This window comes from Pelophylax lessonae (assembly GCF_965119305.1).
Source record: "Pelophylax lessonae genome assembly, chromosome: 10".
NCBI classification, from domain to species: domain Eukaryota; kingdom Metazoa; phylum Chordata; class Amphibia; order Anura; family Ranidae; genus Pelophylax; species Pelophylax lessonae.
Window position 1 is genome coordinate 184,695,487 of NC_138777.1, and position 15,312 is coordinate 184,710,798.

General features: G+C 42.2%; 1 protein-coding gene across 3 annotated transcripts in view; it reads right to left on the reverse strand.

Moving 5' to 3' along the window:
* Positions 1-15,312, reverse strand: part of NLRC5 (NLR family CARD domain containing 5) — a 314,671-nt gene that overhangs the window by 92,028 nt on the left and 207,331 nt on the right. For all 3 annotated transcript variants that reach the window (XM_082270129.1, XM_082270130.1, XM_082270128.1), the window contains 2 exons: positions 10,369-10,452; positions 6,360-6,449 (listed from right to left, as the gene is read on the reverse strand). In XM_082270129.1, the coding sequence (XP_082126255.1) occupies positions 6,360-6,449; positions 10,369-10,452 (174 nt within the window). The remainder of the gene's footprint in view (positions 1-6,359; positions 6,450-10,368; positions 10,453-15,312) is intronic.

A 15,312-nucleotide genomic window follows, 5' to 3' on the forward strand; every position in this document is an offset into this window, starting at 1 on the left:
TACAATTACAAGACGCAGAGTGCTGCCAAAACACAGAAAAATGGGCACTCTGATGGGAAACTGCAACTGGGTTTCAAGGGCACTGGCACTACCTACCCCTCCCACCTCCCATGCCTTGTCATTGTTTGGTGAGATTGCCTACAGTAGTGATAGTCGGAGAGACAGGCTAGTGCCAGTGGTCATGTGAGTGGGTTGTTCTTTCCTCAACAAAGCTCCCTGCTTTTTAGGGTTCTCTGCAGCATATCAGATATCAATGTTTTATATGGATTTATTTTTAACCACTTGCCGACCGCCGCACGACTATCTACGTCGGCGGTCAGCCCCTCACAGGCAAACTAACGTAGGGCTACGTTGCTTGCTTGTGAGGGTCTAGGGAGCGAGCGCGCGCCCCCGGAGGCGCGCTCCCGCTCCCGCGTGGTCACGGACCCCCCCGCGCGTGTGACCAGCGGACCCGATGTCCGCCGGCCACTCGGCGATCGGCGGGGGAGAGGGAGAATGTCAGGCAGCTTGTGTAAACAAACTGCCTGTCATTCTCCTCGCTGCAAAGACACTGATAAAACGGATCTGGTATGTAGATCCGTTGATCAGTGTCCTTACAGCTAGAGCCACAGCCAATCACAGTAGAAACCACGCCCCTAGGGACACACACAGCCCCTCCCTTCCAAATAAAGTTAACCCCTTCACTACCAGTGTATTTTTACAGTAACAGTGCATATATATAGCACTGATTACTGTAGAAATGTCACTGGTAACCCCAAAAGTGTCAAAAATGTCAGTCAAGGGTCCGATCTGTCCGCCCCAATGTCGCAGTACCGCAAAAAAAATCGCAGATCGCCGCCATTACGCGTTAAAAAAAAAAACAACAAAAATGACAAAAATCTTTCCCTTTGTTAGTAAACGCGATAACTTTTGCGCAAACCAATCAAAATACGCTTTTTGCGATTTTTTTTACCAAACATAGGTAGCATAAAACAAATTGGCCGAAAATTTTTAAAAATTTTGATTTTTACATTTTTTTTTGGGGGAATTTCATATAAAAAAATGTGAAAAATATTGCTATTTTTGCAAAATTGACGCTCTTTTTTTGTTTATAGCGCGTGATCAAAAAATCGCACAGGTGATCAAATACCACCAAAAGAAAGCTCTGTTTGTGGGAAAAAAAGGACGTCAAATTCGTTTAGGTACAGCGTCGCACGACCGCGCAATTGTGCGTTAAATTCACGCAGTGCCGAATCGCAAAATACCCCCTGGTCGGAATGGGGGTAAAATCTTCCGGGGCTTAAGTGGTTAAGCACTGTTGCCAATACAGAAGATGTGTACTATGCCCATGGTGAAGTAACCTTGCACTGAGATCAACCTGCTTCAAATGTTGGTTTGCTAGAAGGCAGAGCATTTTGTGTGTGTGTGTGTGTGCGCGTGTATATATATATATATATATATATATAATGCATATGCACCCTTACCATCAAAGATATAATAGAAAATGCTATGTGCAGCGGGGTACCTAATCGATTTGGGAGGCCCTGCATTCTAATGCACTTTGCAGTGTCCCCAGATAACCTGCTGATTTAACTCATGATTCATTCATATACAATCTCTGTCCACTCTTCTGTCAAAGTATTGGTTCCTAGCTCCTCTTGGCATTTCCCCAAGCTCATTATTAGTCTTGTGTTCAGCAAAAGGATATTTAATAAGCACAGTACATGCATATTTGTTAAAACCATCTGGCTGATGCGAGTGCTTTCAGTGTCAGGAGATGAATCAGATGAACACACTAATGTTTTTGTACCACTATAGTGTCACAGAGGCTTTATGCCATCAGGACAGTTTGCGGTGTAATAATGTACTGTGTATATATACTGTATATATTAACACACATATAGGTTTAGAGTTATAATACAGTTTACACAATAACTTCCACCAACTTGTTTACTAGGATTTCACATTTTAAGCTCTGTTTAAAAATCCTATTCTGGGAAGCTTATATTATTCGCCTTCAAAAGATGTCATTGTTTCATGGTCCCATGCACAAAACTCTCAGCACTTGGAAAAACAAAGTCTTGTTGGCACATTTGATTGGTCAGCTAAGCCTTCATCTTTTCTGTATTACTCTCTTTCATGGCACTGCCTTCTTACAGGGTCACAAGGTGGTGGTACATTGGACTATGTTATAGGTAACTATACCATATAGGTGTGGATGTTTTTATTGGATACAGGAAACTCACAAATATGCCACAGGTCCAGACTGGGTCCTTGGAAAAGAATTCTCAAACGAAAAGAGAAGAGAGTGCCATGTGTTTTTTGGGATCCAGATAACGTTTATTAGTTGCAGAATAAGGACATGTCAATTTGTTTCAGGGTTTCCAAAAGACCCCATACATCAGGGGCAGGGCCTAAGACTTAGCAGAAAGACATCTGAAAAAAACCTTACACATATGTATTTGCAAAGAGATATGCAGGCTGCTCCAATTGGTGGCTCAGCAGTCTCAAAGGATCAGTCTACCCAAAAGTGATATTTTAATTATTATATAATTATGGCTTTTTATATATCTTGCATACACCAACAATTGCCTGCCAAAATTGCTATGTCCCCCATGTTCCTCACCATCTGGGACTAAAAGGTGTTGCTGCCCACTTTTTTGCATGTTCCAGCACCAAAGTGGTGTGCCGTCTGGTGTTGTCAGGGGTGCTGTGCAGCATATTGTATTTTTGTACAGTGTCATGCGTTTCCATGGGCCAGCTCCCAGCACCATGGAAACACATTACACTAATCCAAAGCTGCCAGGATTTAGGGCAGCCCCGCAACACTGAAGTCCATATCTGTTGATACCTGCTTTGCCTTCCACTCACTGCCGTGCTTCCATAACCGTGCTGTGGTGAAGCTCAGAAGGTAGGGCTGATGACTGATGTGAAAGGGGGAGAATAAGGACTTTATTGTGAAAGGGGAAGGAGAAAGTAAGGACTCTGATGTGAAAATGAGGGGGTAGTGAGGACTCTGATGTGAAATAATAGGGGGGACTGAAGACTCTGATGTTAAAGGGCAGATAGTGATATGATAGGTGAACCCATATTTTAGTGGGGTACCACAAGAATTTGCATACTTTTAAAGGGTGCCATGACTGAAAAGAAGGTTGAGAAACTTCTTCTTCTTTCTTCTTCTTTTTTTAATAAACTCTGGGGTTGATTTAGTAAAACTGGAGAGTGCAAAATCAATCTGGTGCAGCTGTGCATCAGCTTCTAACTTCAGATTGTTCATTTAAAGGGTAACTCCACTTTCGTGGGGAAAAAAAATAGCAAATAAAGAAAAAACAATATAGCGTATACAATTGTGACACCAATCATATTGTAATTGAATAATATTAAAAATCACCTTTCCTTTTCAATCTGCAGCTGTTGTAATTTTCTGAAAATACAATGCAATATGGCTACCCGGAGCTGTTCTGTACACAGTATGTATACTGACCACACCCCAGGAAACATAATTTTCTGCTTGTATGATTGCCTCACCAATTTTCCAGAAGTCTGCTTAAGATACAAGTCAGATTTCTGGCATCCCCTGCAATAAAAATTTCATTTTAATGCCAAATGCCAATAGAAACACGTCTAGAGGGATGCAGGCCCAGCAGATTTCCTCATTAGAGCCCCGCAGCTGCCACAGCTGATAGATATTTATGAAACCACTCCCATTGGACCCATTTAGCACAGAGGCACCGAGGAACAAACAATGATTTCTTCAGAATAACAAAAGGTAGGAATCTGCAACAAAGTTTGTTAAAATCCTTGTAATGTACACAGATCACCCAGAGGGGAATGTTTTTTTCTCAACAAAAGTGGAGTTACGCTTTAGGCTTTTACAAAAAAACTGGAAGCTGATTGGTTTCTATGCAGAGCTGCACCAGATTTTTCTCTCTCCAGTTTTAGTAAATCAACCCCACTGTTCAATAGTATATTAAAAAAAAAAAACTGTGAAATCCAACAGCGAGAGTAGCAACCCCTCCTACCGGTCACAGTAGGTATGCAGGCCAAGGAACCCAAACATGGAGTTTGTCGAGAGTATTAATTCTCTAGCATCTATCATAAAGGAAATATCAGCTTTGGGTGGACTCACAAATTAAAAAAAGATATTCAAAAACCATCACATCTAAACTTTATTGGTGTAATGCTTTAGGCCTCAATCACATCTGCAGGTTCTAGGTACAGTGGATTGTATGTGCGTTTTAGACATGCTTTACATGCTTTACTACTGAACTCTATGTAAAATCTGTTTTGCTGGAAATCGCACGTAAGATGCAGTATCCAGACATTTCTAACGCGGGAATGTAAGAGAGAGGTCTTAGTATGAAAGTGCTTGCACGCAAGGTCATCTTTTCGCCAGTTTTCAGTACTATGAAAACTGCACCTCCTTTATCTACTCATCTAGTAGAAGGTCATTGAGGTTTCCTTTCTCACACTGGTCATTTATTTCCCAGGAAGATGACTGATCCAAGATCTTTTCTTTTTCCCATTAAAAATGAAACAGTCATCTGTATACAGCATATGCATTTTAAACCACAACATTGCAGGGTTGGAAATGCTGCAATAGGTTCAACTGCTGGACACTCACAGAGTACTGAAGATAGATGACTAAAGCTGGCCATACAAGATTAAGCTGAACCAGAGGGTTGAACAGAAAAAATAAGCCGATTCCCTCATCCATACATTCGAGGTGTATGGGGAAATCCTATGTGGTATTGCATTCTGACAGCAGGAAACCTTTCCCACCATCAGAATACAATAAACAGCGTTGCCGGCTATAGCCGGTGGCACTGATCGTTCGGGAAACACCTAACAGGCTGGTAATACACAAGCTGATGGATGGATTGACTTGTGTACAACCAGTCTGCCCATACATGGATCAAAAGTCGGCCGGTCCCTACTGAACTAGATGAATTTCAATCCATGTATGGCCAGCTTAACTCTTCACCAGAATTGATGGGGGATCAGCCCATAAGTAGACCTTTTTTATTTTTCATTTAGAATTATTGGAGTGAATTTGTAAAAAAGTACAGATACCTGCATGGGTGTCCCTAGAACTTTTTTCAGGGGGGGCATCCTTTTAGGGTCCCCCATGCTCTGCCCCTTTTACAATGTACTAAAGGCATTGTCAGTCATGACACGAGTCACGATCCGCGAGTATTTTTTCTCAAAGGGGAAAGAGCAGAATTTATTTTTTAAAGCGTTTGTTAACCTAAAAAATATTGATCCTGTACCCTTAAAGCATGTTATACAGCACAGTACTTGTGCTGTGTAATTTGGCCCCTTCTATCACCTAAAATACCTGGCTGATCCTTCCTGGCTAAGTCCTCTGCCCTGTAAATTGACCACGGTATACCATAGCTGCTGAGCCCTGACAACGTGGGCAGTCTATGTGCCTCAGTCATCCACAACCCTCCCGGCCTCCTCTGTCCCCCCTCCCTCCCTGCCTGTCTGCTCCTGTGTCAATGCCCGCATCCTCCCCTCCTGCTGCTGTAGTTTCATTTAAAGTTTCCTATCCTGTCTACAGTCTGTTTATTAACCCTGTGTACCCCTGTGTCTGTGTTTTATAAAAATAAGCCGTTCTTTATAAGTTTTCAGAGTGCCGATTGCTGCTCACGTAACCCGCCGCCTCTTTATGCCTCTTGGCCTCCCATCCTCCCGACTGACGTCAGCAGCGAATCCTCGGCCCCGCCCACTGCAGGCAGCTGTCAGACAGAGAGAGGAGAGAGCCGGTGGGTCACGTGAGCGTCGATCAGCGCTCTAAAAACTGGTAAAGAACGGCTTATTTTTTTTAAAACACATAAACAGACATAGGGGCACAGGCGCACAGGATTATTAAACAGACCAGACAGGATGGTATAAAGTGGCTTAACAACCACTTTAAAGGGGAAGTTGAGATTTGGGGGGGCACCTGCCCCCCCCCCCCTGCAGACACACATGAATACCTGCATTAGTAGGCTGTTTTAAATCTCTAATGGCAACAATCTTTCTCTGACTTCTGGGCCAACACTAGTTTCAGAGCAGTCACATTTTATCCTATCAGCATTGTAATACCAGTGTACTCCTGACACATCTCTGGATGAGCAGTCTTTCACCACCATGCTAAACCCAAGTCTGCTGCAGCCATACCACCTCTATACACAACATTTGCGCTTGTAAAATCTTCTGATGAGCCGCACTGCTCCAACCAGGATCAGTATTAGACTACCTTGTACTCTATGCAAAATACTATTTCCTTTGAAAGCTGATTCAGAGTTACAGGAATGCTGAGGATTCTGTGTGAATTAAGCTGTACATCATTTAATATGATACTGTCACTAGATGTTACATGAGCTCCATCTTACCAGGCAGTGATATGCGTAACACGTGTGCAGGAACTAAGGAAAGCCAGCAACACAAAAATTCCATCTTCTGAGAGATGATTCATGCACATGCTGTAAAAAAAAGTAGTTTTTTTGACACTTAGTAATGAACTCCAATCAATTCTGACATTTCTAGCTGCTAATGGGCCTCATGTATGAACTGACTGTGATGCCCACAGCAACCAGCCATCTCTTTTTAATTTTTAGTATATCCATAGAAGATATTATAGACATCATTTATTAAAAATTGTGTTGCACCCAAGGGTAATGTTTGGGTCGAACAATTGCAAAGTCCACAATGTTCATGGCTTTTTATCTAGTGGCAAGCGCAACGCATAGTGCAATTAACCACTTGAGGATTATTTGGGATAGTAGGTGTGGCACTGTTCTATTCCTAAAAATGAGTATGTGATGCCCTTTTGATTACTTAAATAGTTGTACTAATTTGGGACTTATTTGTATTATAACACCTATTCCAAAGATTCATATGAAAAAATATTAAAAAATATAAAAAAAAACGTTTTGTATGCATACATAAATGAAAAGGATACAAAATAGTATTATGCTATGGGATGCAATCTTTTCTCTGCATGTGGTTGAAACGGAGGGGCTGAGCTTCTAGAAGAGGAAGGAGAGGAGCGTTACATAGTGGCGTGGATCTGGGATCTGCTACACAGTGGCATATACTGTGAATGTGAGACACCCCCTTGAAGGGAGAGCCTTTTGGTTAGTGCAGTACCATAGGGGGGAGCACAAAAAGAAGCACTAGGACAAGCATGAATTTTGTGACAAACGCGAATGAAGAGCACCTGTCACTTGATTCACTGATCATTTAAATAAGGACTATTTGTACATTTATCAAGGATTGATCATTTGTTTGTATATATCAAAGACTTATTAATTGTTCAACACAAGGAGCACCAGTCACTTTATTTGTATATATTGCACACTTATTTTACATACTTAAGGTTCATTTATCTGGGTTGTATTAATCATTTTTTTTTATATTATCTTGTTTATTTTTATATTTTTATATGAGCACTGAATCTCTGGAATAGGCATTATGATACAAATAAGGCCCAAATGAGTACAAATATTTAATTTATTAAAAGGGCATCACAAACTCATTTTTAGGAATAGAACAGCACCAAATCTTCTATCCCAAATAACCCTCCCTTTATACTCTACCTAGATAGCTTTATTAGTAGGGGCAGCAGTTCTCATCATAACAGATAACATCCATTTGCGTAGGACCATTTAAATTTTTTTTTCTTTTTTCTTTCACTTTAATAAAATATCTGTAAAACATAAATGAATGCGTTCACATGCTCAATGAACCAGGATGCCTTGAAAAATCAACAACAGAATCCAAGATTTGATTAATTGCGCTATGGTTTGTGCTTGCCTGATGGCTCCCAATGGGACTTGTTACAGCTGTAAGAGATGGAGGAGGGGGCAATGCTATATTAATTTCTATGGTTTTAGACTGGAATGTCCAATAAGGTCATATAGATGTAATTGTGTCCACACACTTTGGCCCGTATAGTGTAACTGTTTTGCTCCATTCTTAGTAATTGCTGCATGGCTGGATGCATAGTGGTCTGCATTTCACCTGTTCAAGCTGATGTAAACTGAGGAACAATTGCTAACACTCCTCTCCAATATACATGGTATTCAGTTGAATTTCAGGTTCCCCAAAATGAAGGACGTAGCATGCTCAGTCAATGGTAGCAATTTCCTCTACATTAGTGACATAAAGCTTTTGTATAAATCTGTTGAGGTAGGCTGAGAACAATAGGGGATCAATAGTAATTGTATTGTGATTTTTATTGATTTACAGTTTCTCTTTGTGTGACCAGCTTTAAACATATTGATAAAAGGTCCGATACTGCCAATGCTACACCTCCATCCCTGATTATATACTGAAAAACAAAAATGGTTGCCCTTTGGAAAATTTGAGTGAGGTGAACACAATGGTCACTCATAATCAATAGAGTAGCAGATTTATTGGAAAGCTTTAAACATATTTTACAATTATCAGACCAAGTGGCATTCAGTTAGTAGTCTTGGGGCCTATTCACACAATCTAACTGCGGTAATGCTCCTGGTATTGCAAGACACGGCAATCCATGGCAAATGTGTTGGTGCGATTTAGTATGAATGGCACCCCAATGTACAGGTCAATAGATGAACATGAGTTGTGCTGCCATAAGAGCCGGTTCACACTGAGGCGACACGACTCCTTACTATTTCGGGGGCGACTTGTGCAGTCCCGTGCACCACGACTTCGGAGCGACTTGCAGGGACTTCACATAATGGAAGTCTACGCAAGTCGCTTCGAGGTCGCCCCGAAGTAGTACAGGACCCTTTTTCTAAGTCGGAGCGACTTGTGTCGCTCCTATTAGAACGGGTCCTGTAGCGGTCAATGGACCGCGAGGGAGCACGACTTGTCAGGCTGACAAGTCGCCTGACAAGTCGCGCTAGTGTGAACTGACTCTTAAAGTTTACATACATGTTTGTTGGCAGGTGTGTTGGGAGCCATTCAGAATGAATTGAATACAGAAACACAAAGGTTATATGCTGCGCACTAATAAAGTCAAGGTATGCATGAAATACAAGTAGATAAATTTGAGGATGATGAATAAACAAATAAAATCTGCTTTCACATAAACGATGAAGTAAAGTGTGGCCACAGATAAAGCACACAGTCTAAATAAAAACACATTCATGTGTGAACGAAAACACTTTGTCAAATTTGACAAAGAAGCCGGGAGCTTTGAAACGGGTTATCTGATTGGAGAGAGAGCCTCTCTGGTCCCTCCCCTTCCTCTGACATGGGCCGCGGGAGTGGCCACGTCATCTTCCTGCCAAATTATTGTCTCCATCCTGTGAGCGGCTATCTTTTTGGTGGGCTCCAGTTTTACTACAAACCAAACTGAAGTGTGCCTTCCCTGCGGGACACCAACAGTTGACCCCAGCGAGCCTTCCAGCTGGTATGTGCACCTTGATCCTGTTTCTATCACAAGTGCTTGGTCCTCCATTTAGAGTTTGAGGCTGGATTAGAAATGGGCTTTTACCTTCTAAATTAGACTCTGTCATTCACACATGACTGTGTTTTTATCTGGACTGTGTGCTTTATCTATGGCCACATAATAAATGTTACTTCGTGGCTTATATGGAAGCAAATGTTATTAGTTTATTCATCTTCCTCCAGTTTATCTATTTGTTTCTCCTACATACCTTGACTTCAACCAGTGCGCAGCATATAACCTTTTTATTTCTGCTTTGAATATCTCCATTCCTCCAGTGGATTGCATGCAGTACGTGACTGGGTCAACAGGATGCATGTAACTACCATACATATCTGTTAGCCCATTCTATGGTTGAGCGCCTTGGGTCTGTTTGTTGCATTTTTATTTAGAATGTATTAAATGTAAATTGTAAATGATATAAAATGTACTATAGGCATTCTGTAGCTGTTCTTTTGCCTGGTCCACGTTGCCATCCATTTCACAGTGCTGGGGTTGATTTACTAAAGGCAAATAGACTCTGCACTTTGCAAAGTACAATTGCACTCTGCAAATGTAGTTGCTCCAAAGCTTAGTATATGAGGGAAACTCTGCTAACTTCCATCATCCAACCCTTTGCAAGCAAATTTGCTGTTGCTTTATTTTCCTTGCACGTGATTGGGTACTCTTTGTAAAGTGAAGCTTTACCTCATTTACTAAGCTCTGGAGCAACTGCACTTTGCAAAGTGCGCAGTCTGTTTTCTTTTAGTAAATCAACCCCACTGTGTTGTTGCAAAGCTGTCTGCCGACAAGTCTTTCTCTTTCTAGACCGCTGATGATGCTATTATTGTAGCTCAATAATCAAAAGCTGTAGTGGCCGCGGGATGTCTCGATACCTATGATTAGGTTAAGGTCCAAAGTCATAGCCACATTCACACATGAACCCGGGAGACAAACACAAAATGTCATTTTAACTGACGCACCTGACTTCCAGCAGATTAGGATTCTGCGTCAATACTTTCATGAGCGGAGTTACGTCAAGCTTTCCAATCCTACAACTGTTTAATCTGAAAGGCAAAGTGTTAGACGCCCAGCTATGAGTCTATATTGAATAAAGAACAAATGGATATGGATGTTTTTCTGTAGTGTGTGACAAATGCCTTCATATCAACTCGCTAATTAAAATATAACCTTGTATTTAATCCAAATGAGAATGTAGCAGTTATTTTCTACAGTACAAAATGTCTACACACTCCCTCTCCAATATTTCATGAATCATATGGCGTCTTTTTATTTTTTTTGGTTATCCATACATTTATAATATGAATGTTAAAAAGCGCCTGAGTTTCAAATGAAACACAGCCTACTACTGGTATTTTGACATTACTCTTAAGATCACCATACTCCATACCACCCATGAGACCAATAAAGGTGGCACTTTGTCCTCATTGAAGCTCAGTTACACTGAACCTGGTAAATCCATGGGCTCGAGGTTACTAAGTTTTCTGCTGGCTGCTGCATCTGTCACACAGGTAGGCTCAGTGGCTGAGCCACTTAAAGTGTTACCAAACCCACAACAGTAAAATCAGTCTATATATGCAGTAAAGCATGCGTGTTACACTAACTGTGGAACCTAAAGAGTTAATCCCCACATTGTGTAAAAGGGCTGTTTGATCCTGTCTTCTCTGATCCTCCCCTTCTTTTACTGTCCTAAATCTATCTTCTGATAGAACAGAGTCATGGGAGCACTCTGCAGAAGCTCAGTTTGGTGTGTATTGCGAGAGAATTTTCTTTTTCTTGGGAGGGTGCATGTGATCAGTACAGGGCCAATCAGCACTGTCCAGACAAAGGTTAGAGGGTCCTGATGCCTCCTACGACAGTCAACTGAAAACTCCTCCTACAAGCGTTAACCAGACACTCATAGAAGTCACATGAATGCTATATACTGCTGATGGGAAAATGTATTTAGCAGTACATTTTTACTAAAATAATTGCATTTCCATGTTCTGTGTGTAGCACCCTCCTAAGTAGGTGCTAGGAAAACACATTTGGTGGCTCTGTTCTGCTTATCAGGAGAGCCTGATCTGTTAGTTTAGCCTGTCCCATGTTTCCAGGTGTGATTTATTGGGTCTAAGGGAGTCTCCGCACTGTATCCAATAAGGGAGCTTGTTGGACAGTGGAGGAAACCTAACCAGTAGCACACCAGGGTTTATGGCTATCCCAGTGGGTGGGCATTGCTGCAATGCATCCTGGGATTGGCTATAAACCCAGAGGGAGCATGTGACAGGGCGTCTTTTAGCAGGAGCAAAGTCCCAGGAGGAGGTGGACAGCTGTCACTCCTCCTGCTGATGTGAGGAAGGTGGTTCAGGTGGTCGGCCTGTTGAACCAGGTGTGGAGCTGGGCTGCAGAGGATCCAGTGTGCTGACCAGTGGAGCTGTTGGGCAGAAGTCTTTGGGAAAAACAGTATCGGGAGTACTGAGGGATCTGCCTAAGGGTCTGCCTAGGAGAGGAGACCACTCCAGAGAAGTCAGGGGATCAAGGAGCCAGCTCACACAGATTGTTACAGGAAAGGGGGTGCCAAGTAGGTAACCCTGAAGATTAGGGACAAAGGGGGTGCCAGGAAGGGCCCTGAAGTTGTTCAGCAGTACAGTCTACCTCAGAGTACAGCTTACCTCAGGATAGGAAAGTGAAGCAGCGGCCTAGCCGTGACTAGCTCTATTCAGCATTACTCAGCGTTACTCAGCGTCATACAGCTTTAATCAGTGCTATTCAGCTCTATTCAAGTTGTACCAGCCTATTGTGCATAGTTCTTTAAGTTGGAGTATCCCACTCATTCCCTTCTCCTGCCCAAGTTCCAAATAAAACCAAAAAAAACAAAGACACTGGACTGCTTCTAGTCTGAGGTAAAACACTTAGTAAAATTCCAGACTGTTCTGTTGTAGCTGATGGTAACCCAGTGGAACCCACACACAGCAGCTCCCATGGGAGTAGTGCAACATGTGTACTGTGGGAAACTATATTTAGTGATCGCAGGGTGCTGGGTTTAGTAACACTTTAAGTGACGCCAAGCCTGTTAAAAGTGGAGGTACAGCACTGCCTGTGTGGCAGGTGCAGTGGCCAGGCAGGAAAGTCTGCTCAGTGTGCTTTTAGCAGGCACAACGGCACTGAGTGTGCGTGCGTGTGTGTGCACGTGCATACAGGCAATGCCCATATTTTCTTTGAGGGTGGAGTTGGGGGGGCAGCATCTGCCCCAACACAGTCATGACCATACACATTGCAATCTGATTTTACAAACGTATGCAAATTCACTGTAATATGAGGGCCAACCTAAACTCAATCTGTCTAAAATCTGGCAGGCCCCCCTGCACTAAATAGCGTAACATGTGGTGAGCTTTATATAGACATATCTCTGATTCTAAATGTTAAATTATGTGTAAACCCAATCACTAAGATTTCTTAAAAGCCTTAACATGTTAGCATAATTTTAAAAGTTATTTGTAATGTTTAAATTTGCAGCTTTCATTAAAATAATACCAATGTGGTCCCTATTCAAGCATTTCCTGTTAGAGGATGACAACGTACTGTCCCTCTCTCTCAATTGTGCTCTTGCATTGTCATCCTGTCATATGGCTTCTGATAGAGACTACAAATGTAAACACACTTGGTTCACTGTAGTTACCATCAGGAACCCCTCAGTGAAAAATATCATTGGAGTGCATGTAGACAGGAAGTGACTGCAAAGGGACAGCAGATTATCAGCACTGAGATGCAAAAAAAACAAACAAAAAAAAAAAGTATTTTATTTTAAAAAGCCAACTATTTATTATAAGTACATTACCAAACTAAATGACATTCAGTTAGTGTTGGGATTTAGAACACCTTGCTATCTATGCCCTCACCCTCTCTATTTGTGCACATTTTGGGATGTCACCAGAAAAGGAATAGAAGGAAAATCTTCCAATGGGGACGGTAGTTGTGATGATCCTGATGAAACCTCCAAGGATTCCCCCACTTTTAAGGGATTTCCTTGCATATCATGTCTTGGTTATGGACAGGAAGTGAAGGGAAATCTCCCCAAAGGGAAACAGATGGCAAAAAAAAAAAAAAAAAAGATGTACAACCCTCCCTTTATCTAAAAAAAAAAAAAAAAAAAGTTTTGCCTTTAAATCTACATTAAAGTGTTACTAAACCCAGGGCCCTGCATTCACTATATATGGTCTCCCACAGTACACAGAACATGGAAATGCAATCGTTTTAGTAAATATAAACTGCTAAATACCTTTTCTCATGAGCAGTTAGAGCAGGCTTGTGACTTCTATCAGTGTCTGGTTAACACTTGTAGGAGGAGATTTCATTCTCCCCTGATTGTCCTATGAGGCTGCAGGACCCCTGACCCTCTGTCTGAACAGTGCTGATTGGCCCTGGGCTGATCACATGCACCCTCCCAGGAAAAAAAATAAAAACTCTCTAGCAATACACACCAAACTGAGCATGTGCAGTTTGCCCATAAGGTTCTTTTTTATCCAGAGATGGATTGGGGAGAATGACCCCTTAGGTAACACATTGAGTATAATAAAGAATGCTTTACTGCATTTGCAGACTGATTTTACTGTTGTGGGATTATTATTATTTTTTATTATTATACAGCATTTACAGTGCATCCGGAAAGTATTCAAAGCGCTTCACTATTTCCACATTTTGTTATGTTACAGTCTAATTCCAAAATGGATTAAACTCATTATTTTGCTCAAAATTCTACAAACAGTCCCCCATAATCACATGGAAAGAAGTTTGCTTGAAATGTTTGCAAACTTATTAAAAAAAAAAAAAAAAAATCATTTGGACTTAAAGCGGAGTTCCGGGCACAAAATCGATCTTTTTTTTTGTGCCCGTCCGCTAGTTCTGCATCACCTGAAAAGGAATTGGATAGTTAGGTTCTTTTTTTTTTTTACTCACCTTGTAATTGAAGATCGAAAATACTCACCTCAGGGTACTTCCTCCCTCAGCGCCGCGGCTCCGCCGTCACTTCCTGTCTTGCGATGATTCCTGGGAGCTGAACGTCATCGCTCCCAGGAATCAATGCGACGGCACCGGCCCCGCTCGTCACTTCCGGGGCGACGCCGCATTCCCCTGCTAAACAGCTTCTGGGCATGCCCAGAAGCTGTGGAGAAATGCGGCGCCGCACGGGAAGTGACGAGAGGGGCCGGTGCAGGCGCATTCTGGGAGAAGAGGACGCGGAAGAAGACGCAGAAGAGGACCGCGCCGGCTTCAGCTGCCCACAAGAGAGATGGCAACGCTGTGGAAGAAATATTATAAGTAAGTATTTCATCTTGCAGGTAAGTGCGAACCGGGACAGATCAGAGGCTAGCCATTGTGGAATGTGCTAGCCCTGACTGTCCCGGGGGTATGTTTATTGAAAAATGGTTTCTGAGCCCGGAACTCCGCTTTAAGTATTCACAGCCTTTGCCATGACACTCAAAATTGAGCTCAGGTGCATCCTGTTTCCACTGATCACCCTTGAAATGTTTCTACAACTTGATTGGAGTCCACCTGTGGAAAATTCAGTTGATTGGACATGATTTGGAAGGGCAGACACCTGTCTATTTAAGGTCTAACAGTTAACACGGCATGTCAAATCACAAACCAAGCCATGAAGTCCAGGGAATTGTTGGTAGACCTCCCAGAAAGGATTGTATCGAGTCAAAGATCTGGGAAAGGGTACAGAAACATTTCTGCAGCATTGAAGGTCCCAATGAGCACAGTGGCCTCCATCATCCATAAATGGAAGAAGTTTGGAACCACCAGGCCACCTGGCCAAACTGAGCAATCGGTGAAGAAGGGCCTTAGTCAGGGAAATGACCAAGAACCCAATGGTCCCTCTGACAGAGCTCCAGAGTTTCTTTGTGTAGAGAGGAGAACCTTCCAGA